Here is a 25,297-nt window from a genome sequence, read left to right on the forward strand (position 1 = left end):
ACAAAGCATGGGCTGGTTTGACCTACCCCTTCTCAGCGTGGCAGCAACCGCCTCGGCCCCGGCCCCAATCCCGGCAAAGGCCGTGGGCGATACAAGTTGCGAAAGCGGCTCCCGAACCCTCTCACACGGCATCCCCCCCCCCAGGACCCCGTAACCCTGTGACCCCCGGCTCCTTTTTGCTTTAAAGGTATCTGGTGCTCGTAAAACAACAAACGTAAATAAAAAAGTAAAAATTTCAGAAAAGTAGTAGAAACTTCGAGATTTCTTGTTGTCGGGATTCAGATTAATTGAGGTTTCTGACGTATGCATTACGTCTTGTGGGTCATTTCCGAACATTCTTCACCTTAAAAATATCATTTAGTAAACTTAAATGTATAAGGAACTGTGCTTTAAAGGGGACTTTGCTTCTGTTATTTGTTTGTTTGTTTGTTTGTTTGTTTGTTTTGTATTTTATTTAATTTAATTTTTGTTGTTGTTGTATTGTGTGTAGAATTTTATTCAAAATAAAAAATATCTCAAATGTCATATTTACTTTTTTCTTTTTCTTTTTTTAATGTCATAAGCTCTCTTAATTGGTCGTGTCTAAAAATGAAAAAAGAAAAAAAAACCACAATCATCAAAAATATGTTAACTGAAATTATTTCTGTTTACTCAAAATTAACCTTGAACCAACTTGATGAAGTATTCTTTAAGGTGAAATTAGTTTATATATATATATATATATATATATATATACATTTATATTTATTTATTTATCATTGAGTTATTAAACATTGACAGAATGTTCAAAGTTGAAACTGTTACGATTTTAACCAATCATTGAGGAAAACTACCATTCAAAAAGATGAAATGCTCATCAAAATAATATCCAAAAGTAACCATAAAAAAACACATCAACATCTTGACGAATAACAAAATAATGTCAACAATATTCAAAAAGCACACAGCTACCACTTTCACTAATCCATTGAACATGGAGATATTGATTAAAGCTCAAAAAAAAATCGAGTTGTATTTTAAATTCAGATAATCCAAATTACACAACCAGTACAAATTTTGAGTCCCATCCATGAACAATTTGTGAAAACTTTATGATATTTTCGTGCCATTTGGTACAGAAAGGGTGATTGCCTTTGCATTTGTAAAAGACGCATCAATACTTTTTCACAGTCAAAAGTGATCGATGTTAGCTTGACGTCACACTAATCCGAGGCTGCTCTTTGATAGCACATGGAGACATCCAGAAGAGCCCCGTTCTCTAAATTAAGTCGGAAGCAAGTCCAGTTCGGATTTTGACGTTTACTTCGGTAAACAGACAATCTGGCCATCCGTCTGCACATACATACTATAAATATGCCCATTCTCAAGGCCAAGTTTTCATTATCGTGCTTCTAAATTCACCGAACAACGGTGTGACCCGTGCTTCGGAATCCTCGGTATTGCCTCGGAAGTGTTAATCCGTCGTCGTCGTGGTTGTGTTCAGCTCAGAGCTGACAGATTTTAACGCGGCTATTTGCTTTTTGGGGCTTAAACCAGGTCGAGTGGTCCGCCACGATCAGCACCTATCCTAAAGCTTCCAGGTATTGAAATGCTATTTTTCATGTTCGTGTCTGTGTTGCGCTTTGTCGATCTTGAGTATGCCGACTACGTGAACTACGTGAACTACGTGAACCCTATAGACTAGTTCAGGTTTTGACTGGTAGCTAGCGATTTCAATTAGCTGGTCTTTTGAGTGGCGTAAGGTCTTGATTCTGGTATAAATGTGACGCTGAAACTGTGCGCGAGTGTGTTTTCTTCTGCTTTGTTGGTCGGAGGTGGATTGTGTTTGGTTGCTTATGGTTTTTGTGTTGCGGACATCACGTCGTGTAAGTATTAGTGAGTTTTGGATTAGTTTTGAAGACTTTAGGAAGTTTTCGAGTGTGCCGAGTAGTCTTGAGCGTTTTTTGAACGTGTTTGTTCTGTTGACAGAATGGGGGCGAATTTGCATCGCCGCCTTGTGGTGATGTTTGATGGCACATGGAATGAGAAGGATGATTGGACCAATGTCGCTCGTATGTACGAGGCTATCGATAATGGCCCAGTTGAAGACGGAGTCGAGCAGATTGTGAAATATTTTCCAGGTGTGGGAACGGCGTTTATAGGGAAGATACTTGGCGGTTCATTCGGTTATGGGTTGTCGGATATTATCAAACAGGGTTACCTATGGTGTTCTGAAAATTACAGGGATGGAGATGAAATTTTCGTATTTGGTTTTAGCCGCGGGGCGTATTCGGCCCGCAGTTTTGTGTCGATGTTGCACGAGGTGGGCGGTGTGTTGAAGAAACCTTCAGAAGGTCATGTCACCGAAGCCCTCGTAGAACAAGCTTACAAATTGTATCGCAACGACATGAAACCCAGTCATCCGGTGATGAAAGCATTTGCCAACGAGCACTGTTATCCTGTGAGAGTGAAGATGCTTGGTGTGTGGGATACGGTGGGAGCTCTAGGTGTTCCTGATTCAGCATTTAAGAGCAACACTTGGTATGGACCAGCCCTGAATCTGCTTAGCTTCACCCCTTTGTCCAGGAAAAACTATATGTTCCACGACCAGAACCTCTCGTGCATCGTGGATGAAGCGTACCATGCTCTGGCAATTGACGAACATCGCGAGGACTTCGCTCCAACGCTCTGGGATGCAATGAGAGAAGAGAACAAAGTCTTGGAGCAATGCTGGTTTGTCGGAAGCCACTGCAATTGCGGAGGTGGGATAGAAGGGGACGACCTCTGGCAGTTGGCTTACGAATGGATGCAAGAAAAGGCCATATCGAATGGTCTGCGCTACAAGTGGACTTACAAGGCCGGGGAACAGTGGCCTCATTGGCGCACACAGACGGAGGATTCTTTCCGAAACATGTTAGGGGGGGCGTATGCTTATTGGAAGGGGAAGGAATTTTCTCGCACCATCGGCCAATCTGTCGGAGAAACGCTGCACTGGTCTGTTGCGGCCAGGATCCAGAAGAATCCAAACTACCAACCCAAGGGGCTCAAGATTACTGACCCGATCACAAATGGCAAAAAGTGGCTCATTGAGTTGCCTTACAAGAAACCGCCAGTCAGTAAGTGTTCATGCCAGGAGGAAGAAACCACTCCTGTAGCGCTCCACTCAGAGTCTAGCTCCGATTCCGACAAAAAGAATTCATGAATTATGTAGGGCGAATATTTCGCCGCGGTAGATCTAGTGAGAAGGTAGACTTTCCCTTGTAGTTAGTGTTGCGTATAACGATTTCAATAAACTTTCAAAACGTCTGCATGTATCTGGTGCTCAATCTGCATCTAATATCTAAAAGCACTCTGCTATAGGGTACACAAACTCACACTATACCATTGCTCTCTAAAACGAATCTTTCTCTGAAAAGTAGCGAATCCAGACACAAATGCAGCGGCCTTCGAGTGCTGCGGGGTTGACGGCATCATCATGCGGTACTCATATCACGTGCAAAATGGGGTGTTGTCATAAGTGAACCTCTAACATAAGTTAGCTTCGTCACCTCATCTTAGATAGGCCAAGCAATGGTATTTAAAAGTTGAAATCTTATTAAATAATTAATGATGGTTAATTTAAATAAGATTTTTTGTTTATATTGTAAATGTTTTTGTAGTAGTATCTAATTATAAAAAATACTGAAAATACACTCCAATTATGTGTTTAAACATAAAAATTATAACATAATATTTGCAAAAATCTATGATCTATTAAACTACAAATATGTTTTCTTGGTAGTTTAGTAATTTATATCTTATTTTTTATTGTTTGAATTAATTTTATTTTATACAAATGTACATAATTTATGTCATTTTAAATTGGCATTAAATTAAGAGTTGCAAATGGCACCTTAATTTTTGTTATGGCCACTACTACTTCCATCCATCATATATTACTTGTGTGCAATATTTTTTAAACCAATCAAATTTTCTTCATTCAATACTTTTTAAATCATTTTGTTGAACATAATTCTTTATTGGAATAAAATAAAATTAAAAAAATACGTCAAGAAGATGGAAAATTGTAGTAGCAGTAGTAAAAATTATGGTAGCATTAGTAAAAATTGTGGTAGCATTAGTAATATCCTAAATTAAGTGTAGTCATGTCTAATAAAAAATAATTAAATATATATTATTTATTTAAGATACATGCATTTTCTAATCCTAATAAATAAATATATATATATATATATATTTAAAATATAGAATATTATATATATTTAAAATATAGAATATTATATATATTTATCATATTTAAAATATAGATTATTATATATATTTATCATATTTAAAATATAGATTATTATATATATTTATCATATTTAAAATATAGATTATTATATATATTTATCATATTTAAAATATAGATTATTAAATATATAAATTAAAATTATCTCAAATTTTATAATTGTGGGTTTCAAGCATGTTTTAAGGATTAAAGAATTATATTCAAAAAATAATATATGCAACCAATTAGAGTAAAGTGAAATTATTTTCATTTTAATGCCCCTCACCTAAGTATTGAGGGATTTCTCTCAACTTTTATTATTAACAATTTCTAGCTACATATGATGGCAACTCATATTAAGTTAATTCATATCATGTTGATTTAATTTTCCTCTTTTTCCACTTAGAAGTTCCATTCTCCAATAAAACACACTCTTATTGGTTTCATTCTTCAAACTATTTTCTCCTAAGTATTCTCTAAGCTTGATGCTACCATTAAGGAATGACTTTCCCCAAAATATCCTTGGATAGAGTTTCAAAAAAGATACCAAATAATATTTATAGTTTTCTAATTAATAAAAGTAAATCTTATCATTACTACCTTAGAGAAACAAATGCAATGAGAATGAAGTGCTAAACGATTCCAGCAACTCGAATCTCTTTTTCTTGCATATTGGCTTTTCTATAATATCTTATTACAACACCAATTCTATGAGTTTAATTACTTAACAATGACATGTAAGACTCATTAAACAAGATGCGGAGAGAATTAGAATAAAACTTTACACGCTGTACCCCTTACAATAGATGTTGGGTTTTTCTAAGTTTCTAAATGTACCAAAGAATCACATGCATTCTCTACACTTTTTCAAGTAATGAAAGTAAATTCTTAGGAAATTTCATTGCACGCACACTTGTTCTTGACATATTAAGTAGAAGATAATGCGTGCAAATATAGGCTCAGAAGCAAGACTTGAGGATACAAAGCATTGTAGATATATGCGCCACTGTCTGCATACCACTCACCAATAATGCTATAATGAATGTCACCACAAAAAACTTATAAAGCCGCTAAAACTATCATTCCCTAAATGTGATTTAGGGCGAAACAGGTCAGTTCAGTGCCTGTTTCGTTTGAAGAAGATAAAGTTGAAACAAAGTAGAAACTACAATCTCTCGAAGTTTCACATCATTCACTCCAGCTCCTTCGCAAAGTCCGCATTGTCGACAAAAACCTGAAGGATCCATTCACAGCTAATGAGATATGCGGAACCTAAAAACGGAAATGAGCTATTTCATGAGAATTGAATTTGAGAAACAAAACATGTGTTTGTCCGAGAAAAAGAAAACACGATCATCAGTTTATTTGCATCGGTACGACCGAGAAATTTAAAGAGCAAACGCAGCTACTCACACTTTTCCAGCCGTCAGGATCTAGGATAGCTGTAATTTTGGTGTTGAGGCCGGGAAGAGGACCAGGCTCACGAACTATTTCCCCTCCGAAGAGCTTCACAGCCTCTGCAGTCTTATACACATCGTTTGTACCTATAGCAATCTGGAAGCACAAATTAGGCGTGTGTCAGAAATAGTGGAATTATGAGCTTACTGCAGTTGCTGATCCACATGCCTCGACAACAGACTTGTCAACAGGGGAGGCATATCTATTTATTTGAATGGTCTTCAGAAAGAGTGTACCTGACCATAACCATCACCCTTGGTGTATTCTGTTATGCCGTAGTTATATGTCAACTCCAAGACAGTTGTTTTCATCTCATCATCACCATAGCCCAGCTTTGCAAGTGTGTACTATGAAACCAGCCAAGAACTATCGTAATGTGAGAACAAGTTACAAAAAGAATATACAAATGTAGAAAAAACTAGTGAAGATCTGCATGCCATGTCATTCAAATGACTACAGAGAAAGTGTTGTAGTTTACCATCTGTTCGGGATTATCCCTTCTGCTCAATTCTTTCATTCCAAAGGCCTGGATAGTAAATGAAATCGACATCTTAAGTACGAATAAAGAGAAAACCAAAAAAATGGCAATGATACTTCCAGTTAATACCCTCATGTCCAAACAATCAGCATTATATGGAAATTTTTCTTACATATATCGTAGCAAATACCAAAGCACGTCATCATCTAGATTTTGACAATAGAGTATAGTCCTAAACACAAATGTACATGATGCACCGAAAAAGAACAGTAGAATGAGATTAGTACCTTCTTATAGAACTGAACTGCACGGTCTAGGTCACCAACACGAAGCATGACCTGGCAAAATGGCTCGATTTTTGCGGTTCTTTGGATAAGTTCAAATGAATAACCATCACTGTCCTCAACAAATGCAATGATTGAATTGCCACCTTTTACAGGTCCAGGTTCTCTTGTGACTTTTCCACCCTTTGCCTTAACCAAGTCACAGACCTTCTGAACCTGCAAGAGAACAAGCAGAGTCAAACAATACAAGTAATTTATCTACATCAGCTCAAAGCAAAATACATTTCCCTCCAAATGAAGCATGCTATCAAATTGAAAGAACTGAATATGAGAGAACTACCTTCCTTCAACAAATGTCTTCCATTTTATGCTCCAAGAGATAACAAAACAATTATAAGAATAATTAATTCGATTTTCAGAGCATTCAAAGAGTCTAGTTAGCTTTTAATCACTGAATACAAACAAGTTGAACTTACATCATCAACGGCAATTCCGAAGTGCCCAAATCCTGTGCCAATATCGTACTTGTCCACTCCGTAATCTGCCAAGCGATACTAAAATCCGACTTAGAGGTGTGAAGCCTCCAAATAATAGACCTTACAAGGCTTGAAACGAAGGCTGATTGTAATAGATGTTGATGAATTACATGGAACACTTAAAATTGAAGCTTAGTGTGAATTAGGAAGAGTTGATAACAAATCAATTTTACAAATTTGGTAGAAGTCATATGGTACATCTGTTGCTAAATGATTCTTTAATGTCGTGGAGATAACTAACATATCACACTTACTATATGTCAATTCCACCGCGAAGTTGGTCTCTTCAGGACCATAACCCAAAAACGCGTTTGTGTACTTATCTTCAGGAATGTCCCTTCTCCTCAGAACCTTCATCCCCAAACACTCTGTATAAAACCTGCACATAAACATAAATTGAGCACAACCGGTGAAAAAAACACCGCCTTGAGTACTTCGTGCAAACTCAATGATAGAAATCACAAATAGTAACAATTTCCAAGGATTAATTTTATCATCAATCATATTGTAACCATCAACTGAGAAGGAAACAAAAGCGCACAGTACTTGATAGTTTTGTCAATATCACCAACACGATACACTACATGAAGCATGCGGCGATTGTCGTTCTTGACAAATTGCAGGATATTCTCTTCGTGCGTTGTTGATGCAGCTAAAGCAGCAGATGCCTGAGTGCCTGAATCTCTGGATTGTGACACTTGAGTTGATCCAATAACACCTGGGATCCCCGTACCTGGAGACTTGCATTAAGATCCACAATTAAAAATTGTAATATCATATTGTTTATAGCTCTAAAGAAAGTTGTCACTCCTATTCATTACAAATAGTGATAAAGTTCAGCTCAAAGACGAGAGAAAATTAACCATTAGAACAAAAACACACCAACCAGGTGGACTGCAAGCGTACGAAGCAAGCAAAATTTCAGGGCAATTGTTGACTTATCCTTAAACATGAGATTGATAGATAAACTCAGGTCTTGCTACGTTTGAATTAAACAAACAGAGACAAGGACGCTTAACATATATGCATGTCAAAGATTCTGTCATGTTTCTACTCCTTAAAAAAATGCACTCTTCATTTCCAAATACCGGATGGCTATTGGAAGACATACTAAAAATATAATAACATATTTACCCTCTACATTCTCCGTAAGTACACAATGTGGTAGGGAATAGTAATCCTTTAAATTTCATCAATCAAAATTCAGGTTATTAAATCAAGAACCCTGCAAATGGCCCCATAAGTGAGTGTTGGGAGGACTTCGATTCTTACCAGCCAAAAGGTCCATCGGCAAAAACGAAAATGATGCGCCAGCTAAGGCCAGAAAATTTATCAGCCTCCTTTGCACGATTTCCACTGGTGACTTACTTGATGCTTGAATTAGATGGAGCCGCCTCCGCGTGCATTTCTGATTCCCATTTCCACCATCTACAGTTTTCGACCATGGCCCACTTTTAATCTAGATTACCAAGGAAAGAAAGGAGATGCAAGTTCCTCATAAACTCTTTAAAAATAAATCGCCATTCGGAACAAACTTCTGCTAAAATTGATTGTGTATGAAATCATTAAAACGCCACAGCTGCAGTACGTTTGTCAGTCACGCAAGCATGTTACAATATGAAAAGTTGTTATGGTTAAACTCAATAACGAAATTGCACAGAACCCAAAAGCAGAAGCATGTTCCAAGAAAATGCAAATGAAATAAAAAATTAGCAAGGATCGCCAGATCACAATACAAGCCAGCACTTTCTATTCAAATAAATCCATCAACATGTACAATATTTACCGCAGAAAGCATAACCAAAATCCTATTAGAAAATACGCGCACATGCACACTTCAGGAACCTAACTTATTCCAACCAGAAATATGTAACTCACTGAAAATACTCTCAACACCAAAAAGCATGGCCTATGTCACAATAAAGCTTTGCAGAACACGATGTTGATTGAAAGTAAAAGAAACATTTGAGTAGCGTAAACAAACTCTATTGCATGACCCAGCCCAACAACCAAACATAAGGTTTCGTTTTTTAAAGACATCAGCAACATCCAAAACACTAAACTGTCTTCCTTTCTAGAGAGCCGACGTTAAACGTTGTATCACACGACCAAGAAAATTAATTGTCCAAGATTTAATTTAAAAGGTGCAGGAAACAGTGGTAACAGTCTTCACACAACCATTAGTTACGTCTGACTTCACAGAGTTCCTGGGTCCTCTAACATGTCAATGCAGAAAACGGAGATCAGCCGCAGATTCTCCGTGGTTCAAAAAGCTGTACAATATGCTAACACAACAAGATTAGCTGTAATCCGCGACAACATTCACGGACTGCACTAGGGGTATTTCCCCCCTCCCAGGAATGTGACACCCGATGGAATTCTGAACTCATGACATAGTAATTTGCGACGGATGAGAGGATAAAGATGTCGCGCAAGTCGCAGAGACCTGTCCACTAAGTCGTCCAGATTGGCCAACTACTTGTAAAGCACAAAAGATCCTTATAATTCCACAATTTAACACCAAAATTTTCTAGTGCTTCACCTATTTCAAACCTTCACAAAGAAATTCAGATCGCGTTGCCACTAGTATCCTGCATTTGCTCAACCTCATTTCATTGAGCTCGTTCTCATTTTGATTGTAACAACTACAGAGAAAATTGTCGGCACCTGTAGAATTCCTTGTCTAATTACACATTTGCATGTAACAAGAGAATGAAATCACTAACAAAACAAGTGGTTCGTAAACTCACTGGCGTGTGGAATAGCGCAGCCGAGGAGCGACGAAGGAGGCAGACGAGCACTTGAAGAGCAGATTGCCAACCGAGGAGCTGAACTGGAAGAAGAAAGAGAATCAGCAGTGCAGGGAATTAGGGCTTTCGCCATAGCCATTGCAATTGGCTTGGCCAGGCAATGATCTCAGGCCTAGAATACAAAAAAAAGTGTTAAGACCTTGACTTCTCGTCAGTGCAACTAAAATTGTTTCTCAGCTGAGATTGCGATTGTTCAAGTCAATCACACTCTTGCCGATGTGGCGCTACGTTGTCCTTTAATCTGCCAGTCACCCCCTGCTGATAAGGCTCACTCCGCGTGTCTGAGGATGATACTGACCTAATCATAAGATACGCTTGCCTGCAACTCCTTCGCATGAGAGGTGATGCCGCAACCATATAATCATGTACAGGCACGTGGGCTTTCTGCGCGAGACAGTTCAGGGGAGAGATGAATTCAATCAGCTACAGCCATGGCTTGCCAATTTCTGCGGAAGCTGTCGGGAAAAGGAGCGGTGTCTAATCAAGAAGACATGCAATTCGTTGCCATTGTGTGAAACAGATTGTCTAAGCTATAACGTCATCGTAACATCCAGAGAGAGAAAATCGGTTATAGTTTGAGAATGAAGCTGAAATGATCAATAGTCTAGGGGTGTTTTTGTGCAAGGGCTTGTTGAAACGTCTAGACAGCAAGTTAAGGCGATCATTGGAGTGCTTCTTGTCGGAGTCTATTCCAGTGATGGATCATATATCTGCTTAAGCATGCTCAGTGCAGCATCACCTTGAAGTACAAATAAAGCGTGAAGTGAGGGAGGTAAACCAGCTCGATACAGTTTCATATCTTAAGAAAAGTCAATTAGTCATTGTGGATGTCAGCGCTAGATACTAAAAGAATTTTCTTTTCGTTTTACTGAGCTGCTCCATTTGCTCAGATTGGACACGAATCATGAGGAAAATATTACTTAGTTCTGCCTAAGGTACCAGCTAGGTGCCTGGTGCAAGATTCGTATGTGATGAGGTTGTGTGTGTGAATTGCAGGTCCAACCTCTTCTTTCATGGTCTATATGTCACGCATTTCACCTACGAAGAGCTCATGTTTTCTGCGTTTCCCGAAGCGCTACAACTTAAGACACTTGTCAATACGCTTTTCAGCCCTTTCAGTAGAAATTTGGCTCAATGTATAGGTCGAGGCGCCTAATTTATGAACTAGTCACAACCTAGCGCCTTAAATTTTGAATTTAATGGCTATAGCATGCAGCTTTAAGTATTTGGTAAATTACCTACAGGATAAGTCCTCTCGGAAGACACGTCCAGGACGTCACTATCGTAGAATTTTAAGTTGCTATTATCCGTTTGCCTTTTTACGGCACCTGCAACAACTTGCAATAATCGCAAGTTGAGCTGAAGAAACAATATTTCAAAAAAGACTTCATCAGCACTCTCCACAACAAAGACCACGTCATGCAGACGGCCGCAAAATATTTCAATTACAGCATTTCCATAGCACCAGGCGCCGGAAGTGGAGGGATTGACAAATAAAAAAAAACTTGAGGGATATCACAGGTTGCTGTTCATAACCAGCTATCCTGTAAGACTGTAAATCAATGTGATCCGCAGAATCTTTCAAGAACAATCAACCTAGCAAATCAAAACAGGTATTATGTGAATATCATTACACAATAGTAGGTGCTAACGAATTTTGGTCCCACTTTGATGGCACAGCACTGAATCATGACGACTAGAAGTTCATGCTTGAGACCACCGCTAATTAGACGGGGCTTACCAATGCTTTCAACGACATGTCCGGAGTGGTGCATAGGCCATGCTCTAGAACGAGTGTTGATCTAGAAGTTGAAGTCACCTGATCGAAAAGGCTGCAAATTCTATTTCTAATCCTTCCCCTTCCTAACCCAAGCTGAACATGCCCTTGTCACAGCTGCTTATGTCAGATTCGATTCTGTTCAATTCAGACCAGCCATAAATCTGGTAGCAACTTGCCATGGCTTACCATTAATCGCCCTAGACAATCTCTGGAGATTGCAGCTGGGAATCGAGGCGCAATGTTAAAATGAACAGAGCTAGAGCGTGCGTTGCTTCCCCTCGCAAATTGCATAGACCTCGAGCCAGATGAATTAGGGCGGATTGACATTATTACCGTTGACTACATCGACATATTAGACACATCCATAAACAACTGCAGCAATGTGATAGCTGAGAACACAGAGTGAGGTCTTGTAAGAATTAACACCACAGCTATAGAAGTATGAGATGTGATATTCGAGGGGCAACCTTATCTCCAGGGGATTTTGATTGCTTATTTGTGTTGGGAGCCGTGAGCTGCCGATTGTGATGGAATCGATGTTGTCCCCGTCGTCCACTATTGTGACCATGGTTTTTTCGTTCACACGGGACATTAGCTTTCGCAATTTCGAGTTTCGATGCAGTGCCCTGAGTTGTGAGCTGGCTCTCTCGAACTCTCTGCCCCTCGTTCCCCTCCAAGGTCATCCAGCATTCCTCAGCGATTTTTTCAACTACTGTCTTCCCTTTTCAGAGCTTGCTACTTTGCTCTGCTCGCACCCGCCCCTCTCGTGCCTCCCGATTAAAAGACATATCCTACAGATAGAACACGTTTGGTAGCCACATGTCTGTTGCGTCCGGGTGCACTGTTGTGCCCGCAACACTCGAAGAAGCCGCTTCTTTGCAGCGTCACACGAGACCTTGGATTGTTTCGCATTTCAATTTCAAGTTCTCGACGCTGTACGCAGTGTCGCAGAACTACGTCATCCTATTGAGAGCTAGGGGATATAAACAATAACATGGCAGCTGTGATGCACTCCACCAGAATTGATGTTTGTTTGATTTGTGCTAAAGATACTTCCCTTGCTTCAGCGTCTCGTGGGAGCTCTTAAGCGCACATGGCTGAGGGGGGAGAGACTTCACTGTTGGTAACGTTTTGAAAACCAAAGCAAGCCGAGTTAGTATTTTTCTTGAAGGTACTGCGTTTATGGCGTCGTTGCTGCACTAATGTCTAGCTGCAACATGAGGTTATTCCTTGGAACCAGCGACGATTTTCTTCACAAAATTTAGTTACGCTGGTAGACGTGTTTCAGGGTTGTGTTGGATCTTCATGTGAGCACTTTCATAAGTAGATAAGAATGCATTCCTTAATATAAATACAAGCTTTAAAGACTTGACAACATGGTATGGGAGGTTCATCTCACCACAAAGACCTTGGATTTGAACTTGGGTGACAATAATAGAGTTAGTTTTGTCATGTATATTATTCAAATATATTAATACTGTCTTTATGTACATCTTCTGGATTTCTCTTTTACTTGGCTTAGGATACTCTCCCCCTTGGCCTTGGGTATTCATGTGTTATTACTCTAGATAAATGGACTAATTGAAGCGTTGATTCGATGGATTTCTTCTGGGATTACCAAAAAGAAACCTCTAGTGAAGTGGAGTGTACTAATACTCTAGTAGAGTGTGCTTCTGGCATTCGTATGGCTGAGCTATCATTATAGAAGCTGTCAAATTTTGTTCTTAGAACTTGGGTTACGAGGCCAAGACCTCTGCAGCCATTGATCAGTGCAAATTTTAACAAAATCAGGAGAGCTGGTCCCATAACAATTGACTGGTCCCACAGGTGGTAGTTTAGAGGATAATCAGTGGCTGGTAAGCGATTGTGAAATTACAAGTCATTGACCCTCTTAGTTTCCTAAGTAGTATTTATTAGTAATTATGGGCCAGCCCACAGGCAAAAGCTTTATTAAAAATGGCTTAAATTTATAACCTTACCAGTACAAAACTTGTCGGCAGAATGATACCACGACTCCTGTTCGGTCAATCAGAGACAAGGATTCCTCTTGCTTGACAGTGTACATTACATGCCTTAGTGGCTCACATATTGTTTCGAGTCTTGAATTTGACTCCATATTCACCTAAAAGTGAAGAGCCTACCTGCAAGCATACTACAACTAAAAGAGTCCCCACTTACATGGATCAATCACCGAGTACGGAAACCTAACTTTCGTTTTGACAGCAATGTGCTCCCTGGAAAAATATCTCAGGAATTCAGCGATCTTAAGAATTCCAGAAAATGTCCATGCAGCCCTTCGCAAGGTGCAGTAGTAAGATTTAACGGGTCGTCCGTTTCTGCCTCTTAACTGTACACGCTACTCTAGAATAGCTACATTTCACGAAAGGGATGCAAGAGGAAAAACAGTGGAGCTACATCAAAGCCTTCACCATATCCAAACTATACCTTTCAAGCCTACGTATCACTGAAGACAACCCGTTGTGGCCTTTTCAATGATACAACACAAACGGAATTGCTCAGCAGTGGGATGATTTGTACCCGGTAATGAGGATTCCACTCATTTGCCTACACAAACCAACGAAATCCTCAACTTCAATCCTAGACGTGACAACAACTCATTGACACACAGTTACCGACATTGCCTCAGATCTTGCTGCTACCGTCTCATAAAAAAGCACCTGAGGCTGCAAATGGCCTCTCCGACATGTGCTTGCCACATCTTTCCATTCCCCAATAACCTGCGCACAGCGGTACATGTCCAAGGTGTCTTTAGGATATACGTAAATATTGAGTAAAAAATACAACGGTTGTAACTCCCTGACACCAATTTAATCAATATAAGAGAGCAAAAGAAAATAATATACGTTGATTGCCACCTCAATGATCCATCTCTACATCTCCTCACATGACGTTCATGACTGAAAAACCATCATATTCAGCTACATGAGGCGCAGCGTTTATCATAGAGGCAGGATCCTTGAGTACCTTCACTGTGCTGTCATCAAACATTACCCATCTCCCGAGCTCCTGGTTATAAGCAAAGCAATGATAGTGAAGGCCATAATAGCATACCTGCATGAGCAAAGATTCACCATGAAAAGAATCAAAAGATGTCAATACCAGGTCAATTAAGCGCAAAAAATCAAGGTTCCAATTCCTAATGCTCTATGGCAGACAAACGGATCACACAACTCTGCTTTAGAAACCAGCAGCCTTCAACATGAAAGCCAAAACAGATAAAATCAGAGAACTTTTTTTCATTGAAGTTGTAAATCCACAGTTATCACAAATAGCTCCCAAGACTAGAGGATAAAGGCTTACAACAGAAACAAGTCTGTGCTGAAAGCCTTTGTCGAGGCCACAATAGATAACACCAACGTCCAATGCAACGTCAATAGCATCCACTGTAGCTGATATATCTTCAAAGCTCTCACGTCCATTCTGCCAACCCAGCACTGACACAAAGACAGCTAATAAATTAATAAGCTTCAGGAGAAATCCACAACATTTAAGTCACCAAAACCCAAAAAGTATTCTTTCCGTAATGATACGATGCCACACATTTCGTCAAAAGAGAAAGTATCCACCGTAACAATGATGAAAATAGAAGAAAACAGAAACTAAGCAAGCAGAGTTGCACTAACCCAAATATTTGAATGAAGACACGAACCTCAAAAAGATCTTAATAGTACACATCTACCATTTATGACGTGTGTAGCATGTACAGCTGTTTGCTTACCTGTGGTAAATACATGAGGGGCAGCTTGCAGGAAATGATGCATGTGGTTTTGTCTCCCACAACCACCATCATCGGTTCTATCACATGTTAATTGGTCGTTCATATCAACAAGTTTTAGCAGATCATCCATAGAGCTTTCCTCGTACAGAGCCTACATAAATACATGAAGCACAATATGAGACTTGATGATTGTCAACCCCCATTACTAAAAGGCCTTTATTGTTTAATTACAACATGAGGAAAAACATACGAGCAATTTTGTTAGGGTGGTAGACATATAATACGAAAATTTTGTAGATACTTTGGCACACATTAGAATAGAATAAGCAGTGTTGTATTTTCCACCAAATAAATTTAAAAGCGGCAATAGTTTGACTGAACAATCACATCCCCAGAGTTTTGAACAACAAACCTTGGCAGAGCGCAGTGCACTCGCATTAATGTGGTGAAAGAAAGTCGTGTACTTGAAGTGACGAGACTCCAAATGACAACCTTGGCAGTTCATTTGCTCAGCAACTTGCAGCCCAAACAAAGCGTGGGCCATACATGGAAACTCCTCATAGCAATCCCACGATCCTCGTGTTATGCTACTCTCTGAATTTCCAACAGAAGTAGCATTCGGGACAAAAGCCTTATGTAAGCACTCAAAAATAACTCCCAAGACTTCAGAAGCATCATTCATTTGCCCCTGCAATACAACAAAATATATGAATCACTAGCAATCGATGATGTAACGACTATGTTTTCAATGAATCCTTACATGCATTTATCAAAAATCTCCTTAAAAGCCCAAACAAACGAGACTTTCCTACGCTAACCGCCTCCCAACCACACAGCTGTTACTTGGTACCTACATCGAACTAAGAATCCCGAAGAATCCAGAGAACAGCAACGATGACAATTGAAATCAATATTGCATATACCTGTTTAAATAGGTCGCTATCTGGATATAATGCACTGAGAGCCACCCGCAAAGCGATCGGTGCAACTGCATCTCTACTGCTGCTATTGTGAATAGGCGCATCCAAACCCAAAAAGATATCACGCAGTGCACAAACCACGCATGGCGACCCAATATGCACATGCTGCGTACTTGTGTCAGCCAACAACTCCTCCCGAAACCGCCTCAAATGCCAGAGTGACTGAGAAGACATCAAAACCTGAATTTTCAGTTTCCTAGATTTACAGATGGGATGAATAACTTCAGGAAAAGTTTCAATGAGTTTGCACAAATACAAAACATCCGAGCTTTCTATACAGTGAGTTTCACTTCAAAGAAGAAGATTCAACCTGTATGACAACATTGAGAAAACAGTTGTACTGCCCAATTTCGTTTCTCAAACCTTTCCCAAACTCTTCAATTTCCTTCGAAGATGTCTCAACAACGCCGGTTATAGGTCCAATGATTCCTGTCTCTAACAGCTGCTGCGCTCTATGATCGCCAGATGTCCCATTTGATCTTACAGTGTGAATTGGAGACGAAGGTACATGGTTGGGGACAACTGAGGCTGCTGACTGCGACGTCAACATGTCTGTTTTAAACAACACAAGAGATTTTAAATAGATGAAATGTAAAAAACGCATGAGAACCAATCTCAGTAGGTATCCAGGTAGCGAAATATATCACAACAGCACTCTTCTGGTCCTGAACCTCGACAACAAAGGTTCATGCCAGAATTAAAGACCCTCACCTAAGCTCTGACGCATGGCCTGCTCCAAATCAGCCTGAAATCGCTCCTCATCGTCTTGCTCTGCTTGAAGCTGCCGCAAGCTCTTCTTCCCCTCATGCTCTCCAGCAGCTTGGAGACAAAGAGAACCACGTTTACAAATAAGTTCATCTTAAGCTAAAACAATCAATCTGTGAGGCCAAAAAAAGTATGAGCATAGACTGCTTGTAGCAAAAGGCAATACCTGTACTTGAAATGGACCAACTGGTAGTACATTACTCTATTTCTACAAGCAATCTATCTACGCATGCTGAAAGCCTAAGTCTATTAAACATAATGTAAGCGCATGAACGTTGTAGAAAAAAGATAATAGCGACCGCAAAGAGCGAGGAACCGTAGTTTGATAACCCTAAAGAAGCAAACCTTCAGATGCAGGAGCAGGTAACAGAAGGAGTGGTTGTACTGGATGCAGTCCATTTGTTGGTGCAGCACCATAACTTCGCGTGGCGTTTTGACGGAGAAATGACTTCGAGTTATCTATGGTTAGTATTCCCCCGTGCTCTTTAGGGATCTTCTGGCGTAAAAGTGTTTTTGGACCATTAACAGATTCATGAGCATTACAAGACTGTGTATCCTGATCTCCTACTATACCTTCTTCAGCATAGATGCGAGGACCCTTTCTACGCCGGTTCCGGCTACCGTTTCTTGGTTTCTTTTGTACAGCATTGGAGTGCTCACCATCCCCTGATAGTAAAGTGTTACTGCCTGCTAACGGTGTGTGACCCGCAAAGCCTGCTTTCTCCAACGTCTTGTTGGATTCATCTTTCACCAGTTGCTGCTCAGTGACCTCCAAATCGAAATCCGCACTACCATTCATGTTCCCAGAGATTTGAGGGACATTCTGATCTGGGACAGGCTGCATTTTCCAAGCTGAAAGAGCAGGGGAATGGGAAGTACCTCCAGAACTGTGTGCCACTACTGTTGGAAGCACTAATTGAAAATTCACGGGATCTGCCATTTCAGTGAGATGTTGATGTCCATTCTGAGCCAACAAGAGTAGTGTCGAACTTGTTGGTAACATAGTGGAGCTGACCACATCAACCGATTCACTCGTAAAAGGAAAAGTGCCAACAGCCTCTTTCTCCAAGACCTTCATGGCCTGTTTTGCTATTTTTTTCTTTCGTTCTTGCTCAGCCAGATGTTTTTGCTTGGCTTCATCTTCCACACGCCGCTGCAACTCAAGTGCTTCCATAAGCTTGCGTTCCTCTTCAAATAATAAAGCTTGGTGCTGAATTTCAAACTCCCGCTGTTGATTCAGGTCATCTCTGACTACCCAATCCCAGTTGTCACCCTTATCTTCATCTAGATCCACACTGCCAAGCATAGAGAATGATGAGCACATGAAAAGATTCCAAATTCAGATAAACAGAAAGAATGAGTGCAACTCAACCTTCATACGGCACAACAAAGATGTCATCCAAAAAACAAACAAAAATAAACAAAAAAAACTCCATACATATATAGCTCATGTGAACAACAGCTTAACACTTTCAGACCACGTGGCATCATACTACATAAAATGCTGAATATGATACTTAAGATCGCAGTATCACGCACTAAGTTAAATAAGCTACAACCACGTAGATACAAACATACTAAACCAGTTTCGAAAAGTAGTGAAAAAACCCAAATCCTAACATGAATTCACTGAAACGGTTCCAATTACATTATTACAAAATTTCTGCATCAAGTGCTCGACGTATTCCCACCTGGGCGTTTCATCCTGCGGTTCTGAATTGGTAGATCCGCGCTGCAACCAACAGAATGCAAAATAATTAGCAACAGTACTCATAAGCATGACAAGCCTTACAGTATCAATCCTAGAAGCAACGTACCCTCAAATATGGCCTTTTCAAGTCTTAAGATAATCTATCTGTCCGATCATAAAGATGAGTTTTGACAAACCCTTAGCTAAGAGTCACATAATTTTGCACAAAGTTTTACGGAGGCAAAATCCAAAACGTGACGCCAGAGGAGAAGAGCGCTTAATTAATAGGTGAGTACCATCTCGAGGGCCATTTCAGACATTTGCAAGGAACAGACTTCAACTGACCTTAGCATCCTTAAATTTCTTTTTATCTTTAACTTTCTTCTTGTCTTTTGATTTACCACGGACTTGCTTCTGATGTTCCACTTCTTTAGGTGCTGAGCTTTTCTGATCCTTAGCAAGCTCTGCAAGTAAAGCTTCTTGAACTGCGTCTAATTTTTGCTGGGCATCCCTTTCGGCTTCTGTCTCTAACCGAGTCTGCAAAATTAGTATGCACATAGTTAGCACGTGAAAGAGGTTCACATAAAAAAAACCAAGGATACGTCATGATTTTCACAAAAGAAAAATCAGATCAAAGAAAACATACAAAACAAAAATGCATCTACTTATCTCTCTCACACACACACACACAAAATAAATAAATAAATAAATAAATAAGAAGAAGAAGAAGAAGAAGAAGAAAAAAAAAAAACAGAAAAAAAAAGAAAGGGGGGGGGGGGTATTCTAATCCAACTCCAAAGGGACATACCTGAAGAAGACTCTTCACAAGAGGAAGAACAACTGCTCTGTAGTTAAGAACCGCTAACTGTCCAAGTTTGATCTCCTTCTTCAGCAGATCATCTGTTGCCCTCATTATCTTTGCATCCAGGTGGTTAACCTGCAACATAACCAGTTTCCCTTTTTCATCTTCGCTGAAAGGTTGGCTCGAATAGTTCTACAATCATTAACAACACGGGTTATCCCAAACAGTCAACGCAAACTTTTTCCAAGTAAAGGAACTTTTGCCTTTTTTAAGATATTACAAAGAACCTGACTAATCTAGAGGAAGGAGAATTTCGGTTGATAAATACGGTGTTTAAGAATACACATCTTTAAACAATGCTCAATCAAATGACTCGCCTTATTTGAAAGCTTTCCTCTTTGTCGAATTCTTGCAGCATCCACAAGAGAATAAGCATCCGCGCGACGATCAGCACATTGGACAAACTCTTGCGTTTTCCAGGCACTCGTTTCATATCCATCCCAGTCACTCACACGAACTCCCAAGCTTCCATCGGAAGAACGACTAACGGAGCCATCAGGTTGATATTCTCTTCTCTTATTTTCTTCAAGACATGATCGTTTGACAAGGTTCAGAGCGTCCTCATCACTGACAAGCTCGTACTTCTGTTTACATAAGTCGAGTAGATTTGCAAAGTCGTTTTCATATGCACGGCACACATCACGACCACTTCGTCCCTGCTCCTCTCGAAACTGCTTCCAGCCAGATGGCTGATATTCATACCCTGTAGTACCAAATATCCATGAAAGCTGACGATCCATGTGCTTGGTACTTAGCTCTCCATTATTCCCTTTCATGAGAGGCAAACGCTGTCGGTGAGATACAGCGTCTTTCTCAACCACAAATTCCTTAGGTCCTCTATGCTCAAGGGCATCAGTAGGTGAAAGTAGCTCCTTAGGAAACTCCTTTAACACGCGCTCATCCAACAAGAGATTTGTGAAATCCTCGTTAGGAAACATTCGATCTTCTATAGTCTCTTCCTCACCACCTTCTCCATTACCACGATGAACCGTGTTTTCTGAATAGCGATTTACTCCACATGCCTGAGCAAGCTCTACAAGATAATTATATACATGCTGAAGAGGTTTTAGCTCCAAGAAGCGAATATACAAAGGTGATGGGTTGAATTCATCATGTCTTGCTGGACTTGAAAATAATGACTGAATTTCCTCGGTAGAATATTCAATGATCTTTGAAACATAGTCACGTGTTAAGCACTTGTTCTTAATGAGAACCTTGAAAAGACCGTGAATCTTCTCCAACAGCTTTTTCCTTGCCTCGTCGTCTACAAGTGGTAAATCTTGAGAAGGAACATCTACTTTGGCGGTCCGGCCTATTTGCATCCCATTTCGACAATCTCCTTTGCAGGCGCGCATATATTCCTGACCTACTCCACTAGCTCCTTGATCAGGACCTGCTTCAATATCTTTGAAGGTTTCAAGGCTTACTTCTTTGGCATCCTCAACACTCTTGGCATTGATGACCTTATCCGTAGATTTCTGAGAAAACTTCGAATCCTCGCACTCTATCACAGTAGTTTCTGCAGCTTGTAAGTCATCGGACAGAAACGAGCAAGCACATTTAATAAGCAGCTTCACAGCTGCAACACCATCGATGGGTCGGCAGTCTTCGTCCAGTAGCTGATCCATCCACTCTTGGTCGAACTCTTGAGGAATCATCTGTTGTAATTCCTGAGGGAGGGTTGGCATATGCTTCTCCAAAGTATGATGACTAAGATCGTGGTAGCTGACAAATCTTTCCCCGCATTTGCAACATGCCCAGAAACGCCAAGTCTTATACTCCTGTGCGAATTCCAGAGCCTCAGAAAGAGCATCAGATGCAGCGTGACTTTTGACAAGTCCACCGCCAACCTTCCAAGATGCCAAATGATCCTTCAGTTTAGCAATCGACACTTCAAGCATACTCTCTCTTTTCTCAGGTGTAAGGTCATACCAGAACTGTCGCACCCGGTCTATTCTTTCATCTATGGAAAGGGGCTTGGAAATTTTCCTCGAGTTTAGCCCACTAGATTTTCGTCGTTCAAGCTTCTTCTGAAGTGATTTTTCATGATCCTCAGGGTAATCTATGCCACCATCGGCTGATGAATCCCTCTGTTGCAACAACCGTGCGGCAGCAACTCGCAACTCGATCTCTTTCCGCCTTTCTTCAGGAGTTTTCACCACTTTCTTGACCTCATGCGGACGTTTAGGCAGAGAAACTCTTTGCTCCATTGGGTCCTGATTAGCAAACTTCCGCATCTGTACAAATCGAAGCTTCTCCTCACCCATCCCACTTCCCAGTGTCTTCATCCATGTGGAAATAGAGGTTAAATTTGCCTTCTGCATCAAAGACCGCAATTCCTGGTGCACATGAGCAATGCGGGCCTCAGCAGTAAGTAGCTCCTGCTGCTGCTCATGGTGCAGGTCCTCTCTCGCTGGATCAACAGGATCATCAATACGTAGAGCTCTTTCACATTCTTGAACAACATCTTCGTATCCTTTGCTGTCCTTTGCAGCTTCATAGAGAAGCTGAGCATAAAAGTGCGCGTACTCTACTGACTGAGGAGAGAGAGAAGCAGCTTTTCTGGCGCTTTCAAGAGCAGATTGAAAATGCTTTTGCTTGGTCCTCGAGTCCTCGATGACAGCCGCTTGACGCATGAAAATATGGCCGTGCACACGGTGTGCTATACCAGAAGCCTCATTTCGACTACATACATCTCTCATAAGCTTCAAAGCTTTAGTGCTGTTTCCTCTCCGTAAAGCTACCAATGCCTTCTCACACTCCCTTTTCACGAGAGCAGCACTCGCAGATTCATCCGTATCGCCGCTAGTGACACTAGATCCTCCCCAACGGACGACCGGCAGCACCTTCCCAATGCCGTTCGAAAGCACGGCAGGTGAGCCTCCTTTCCCAAGACATTTGCCCGTGGCACCACCATTTCCAGGATCCGTTGCATCTCTCTTTCGCTGCCCTCCTCCTCCTTCATTCGCTGATAAAAACACTTCTGCTACTGTTCCAGCATGGGACTCTGGCACTGCCACCGCCCCTCGCGAATCGGCAACATACGGACTAGTTGAAATAAACCAAACTGGAGCATTTTCCAGCGGAGCAGGAGACACTGGGACGTTGACAGTGGCAGTGCGAGAAGCGGATGCTTTCTTCTTTTGCGCCATGAGCAGGAGTGCGTTTTACAAGCATGGCCATGGGAGCTGCATAGCAACCGCTTCGACTACTGAAAGCACTACAGTATACCTTTCTTCGCCATAGCTTTTAGCACAGGGGAAAAGGAACAGAAAAAGTGTTTCTCATGCTCTTCCTGCATTCAGGACGAATCCTGATGCTTTCATCCCACCGGTTCCATCTTAATCTCCAAAAAAAGGGTGCGTCACATCCAAACCAATTCGTTTGAACACTGCGACTTCCAAATACATCTCTTAGAAGGATCGTTTAACAATGATCCAAGGTAAACCCTATGAACTGAACAGCCTCCCAAGTTACTTACAAAAAGTACAGTAAAATATTACAAACGTGATCAGGAAAATCAAGGTCACGCCTTGAAGAATATAATAAAATAAAACAAAACTCGCAACCTCAATCCCAAAGCTTGAATATATTGCTCCTAAACCATTATCGCCTACACAAGAACACAACCCTAAAGGTCTAGAGCGCCAAAAACAACCCTAAGCAAGACCGATAGAACAGCTTAAAGCAGTAACCTAAACAGATCTAACCAATATATCACACCTCGCAAATCCAGCACAAAGTGTTAATTTCTCGCCATTCTCACGGCTCTCGCCCGATTTGCAACAAATGCACAAAGGAGAACGTAATTCCTATTAAGCGAAAATCATCATCGACATCATCAGCAGCATCAACAACAACAACAAAATGAATCTCCTCCCTGTGAAGAGCACAGAAGCTGATACTTGAAGACACAGTTCTAAATTAAACAATAACCCTTTAACCCGCAATATTTCAGAACCATTCTTGCTCCACATGCACCTTGGCCCTCTCTTCTCACTAAAATGCTACCAAGACACGGGTGATCTACTGAACTCGGTCGCCAACTCCCAGAGCAATGCAGAGCTCCGACGAGCTTTGCAAGTGATAGACTGGAATGCGAGGTTCAACTCACCGTGGGAGAAGAGAGCGAGTCCATTGATCGCAGGGGTTGAATCAAGTCATGGAGAAGGAGTACAGTATCTCCGGGCGGATGGCAGCTCAAGCAGGCCTAGGCATGGAATTGGAGGCGGATGTGTAGAAGAAGACGAAGAAGAAGCAAAAAGGTGGAATGGTACTACGAGGAAGACGAAGATCGAAGGCAGCTGGCAAGTGTACACACTGCAGCGTGATTTTGACAGCGCCTCCCAGTCCAAGGAGCCAACCTCGGATGAATAAATAATCAAACGCGAGGATGGATGAATTTATAGATGAATGAATTCAGTTTTCAATAAATATAGATGAATTTATGTTTCGGATTAACCATCGTTAGGGTTGGAGTTGTCGGTATCACACTGACAGGATTCCATTACGCCAAGTTGACCAAGTGTGCGAGAATTAACGCTGGTCGCACCGAATGCTCTGGGCCACTCAAAAGCTGAATCTTCACATTTATTGTGTGGGACATGCTTGATAAGCTCAGATTAGGATGTTTTCCCTACAAAGTTTTTTGTGATTTCTGCACATGTGGCAAAACTCGTAATTCGCAGTGTAGTTATTCATATGCTGGATTTATTCACGATTTGGAAACACGACACTTTCCATGTGTGAAAATGTGTGTTTCTCAAACTCGATTTTTCTTAAGAAACTGGGTTCATTGTACAATATCACAAGAATGGAATTTGAAATTGGGAAGTATGTAATTTTCATGCATCCAAGTATAAACACATTAGTTGTTACAAAGTTTTAACAAACTCTAATTGGTTGAACTAGTACTGTTAAATAAAAATCGTGGATCCAGCAGAATTTTTCTGTACAAACATTGAAATTCTCTCAATTTTAGTAACATGTATGTTTGCTAAGAGAAATATTTTGGAAAAGAATGTTGTCTACTTGATAGCATTGTTAGAGCAAGATTTTCAATGTGCAGGTTGGCCTTTGTATCACCAATTGGTAAAATCGTATCATAATGTCATATATGTTTATATCAATTTATCGAGACTTTAAACTAAAATTCCCAATATACCTATGTGACATAAGCTTGTAAACAATTTGCTAATTATTTAGAATGATTTTAAAATAATGAAGGTAGATTTTTCATCTTATACAAATCTGAATGTCAATTTTATGTGTTTCTTTGAGATTTGCTTCATGTGAGAGGTTTTCAATATTCAGATTTCAATTAAAAACTCATAAGTTGTTCAAAGTTAAATATTTTATATGTATTGCTGTGCATATCAGTTGTTTAACTTGCATCATTGCTGCTAGACTAGGATGCATATTTTCATTGAATGAAAAAGGACTAAAAGAAAAAAACAAAAATACCTAATAGTGGAAAGCTACACAATTATTGTATTCCAAATGAGACATTATAACAAAGTTCCTATCAACCAAAATGAAGGGCTTATTCTTTTGAAAAATTTCAATGTGTAGAATAATTTAGGATTAGCTTTCAATTAACAAAGTACTTCAAATTTGATGTCTAGGGACATGTTAAACCAAAACCATTGTTGTATTATATGAAGTTT

General features: G+C 40.3%; 3 protein-coding genes and 1 long non-coding RNA gene across 10 annotated transcripts; 2 read left to right on the top strand and 2 right to left on the bottom strand.

Annotated features, from left to right (window-relative positions):
• Window positions 1-1,390: 1,390 nt before the first annotated feature.
• LOC112278512 (uncharacterized protein YEL023C) lies at window positions 1,391-3,293 on the top strand. Of its 4 annotated transcripts, none has more exons than XM_024512106.3 (2): window positions 1,391-1,580; window positions 1,969-3,293. In XM_024512106.3, exon 2 carries the CDS (start codon window positions 1,970-1,972, stop codon window positions 3,179-3,181), a length of 1,212 nt encoding a protein of 403 aa, XP_024367874.1. In that variant the 5' UTR covers window positions 1,391-1,580; window position 1,969; the 3' UTR covers window positions 3,182-3,293. The 4 variants fall into 4 exon arrangements, with proteins under 4 accessions (XP_024367874.1, XP_024367876.1, XP_024367875.1 ...); XM_024512108.3 differs by lacking the exon at window positions 1,391-1,580 and adding an exon at window positions 1,602-1,754; XM_024512107.3 differs by lacking the exon at window positions 1,391-1,580 and adding an exon at window positions 1,613-1,865.
• A 1,883-nt stretch (window positions 3,294-5,176) lies between these two features.
• On the bottom strand, window positions 5,177-10,670 carry LOC112278478 (lactoylglutathione lyase GLX1). 3 transcript variants are annotated; one of them, XR_016500984.1, is made up of 11 exons: window positions 10,114-10,670; window positions 9,756-9,838; window positions 8,278-8,433; window positions 7,552-7,738; window positions 7,260-7,384; window positions 6,946-7,010; window positions 6,473-6,685; window positions 6,186-6,233; window positions 5,944-6,073; window positions 5,663-5,803; window positions 5,177-5,483 (listed from the first exon to the last, which is right to left on the bottom strand). XR_016500984.1 is itself a non-coding variant. In XM_090247663.1 (11 exons), exons 1-11 carry the CDS (start codon window positions 10,170-10,172, stop codon window positions 5,442-5,444), a joined length of 1,230 nt encoding a protein of 409 aa, XP_090103789.1. In that variant the 5' UTR covers window positions 10,173-10,670; the 3' UTR covers window positions 5,177-5,441. The 3 variants fall into 3 exon arrangements, 2 of the variants coding, with proteins under 2 accessions (XP_090103789.1, XP_024367799.1); XM_090247663.1 differs by having other exon boundaries at window positions 5,944-6,054; XM_024512031.3 differs by lacking the exon at window positions 10,114-10,670 and having other exon boundaries at window positions 5,944-6,054; window positions 9,756-9,976.
• LOC149986271 (uncharacterized) lies at window positions 10,451-11,205 on the top strand. The gene is made up of 2 exons (XR_016500985.1): window positions 10,451-10,587; window positions 10,812-11,205. It is a non-coding gene; the product is annotated as an uncharacterized LOC149986271 (long non-coding RNA).
• A 2,299-nt stretch (window positions 11,206-13,504) lies between these two features.
• LOC112278477 (uncharacterized) lies at window positions 13,505-23,887 on the bottom strand. Of its 2 annotated transcripts, none has more exons than XM_024512030.3 (14): window positions 23,746-23,887; window positions 19,949-23,022; window positions 19,578-19,706; window positions 19,115-19,306; window positions 18,771-18,811; window positions 17,425-18,374; window positions 17,026-17,133; window positions 16,625-16,866; window positions 16,258-16,476; window positions 15,747-16,022; window positions 15,335-15,485; window positions 14,917-15,050; window positions 14,581-14,667; window positions 13,505-14,333 (listed from the first exon to the last, which is right to left on the bottom strand). In XM_024512030.3, exons 2-14 carry the CDS (start codon window positions 22,781-22,783, stop codon window positions 14,211-14,213), a joined length of 5,487 nt encoding a protein of 1,828 aa, XP_024367798.1. In that variant the 5' UTR covers window positions 22,784-23,022; window positions 23,746-23,887; the 3' UTR covers window positions 13,505-14,210. The 2 variants fall into 2 exon arrangements, with proteins under 2 accessions (XP_024367798.1, XP_024367796.1); XM_024512028.3 differs by having other exon boundaries at window positions 19,578-19,763.
• Window positions 23,888-25,297: the final 1,410 nt, after the last annotated feature.

The sequence above is a fragment of the Physcomitrium patens genome, chromosome 25 (genome assembly GCF_059467195.1).
Source record: "Physcomitrium patens ecotype Gransden chromosome 25, ASM5946719v1, whole genome shotgun sequence".
In the NCBI taxonomy this organism is placed as follows: Eukaryota; Viridiplantae; Streptophyta; class Bryopsida; order Funariales; family Funariaceae; genus Physcomitrium; species Physcomitrium patens.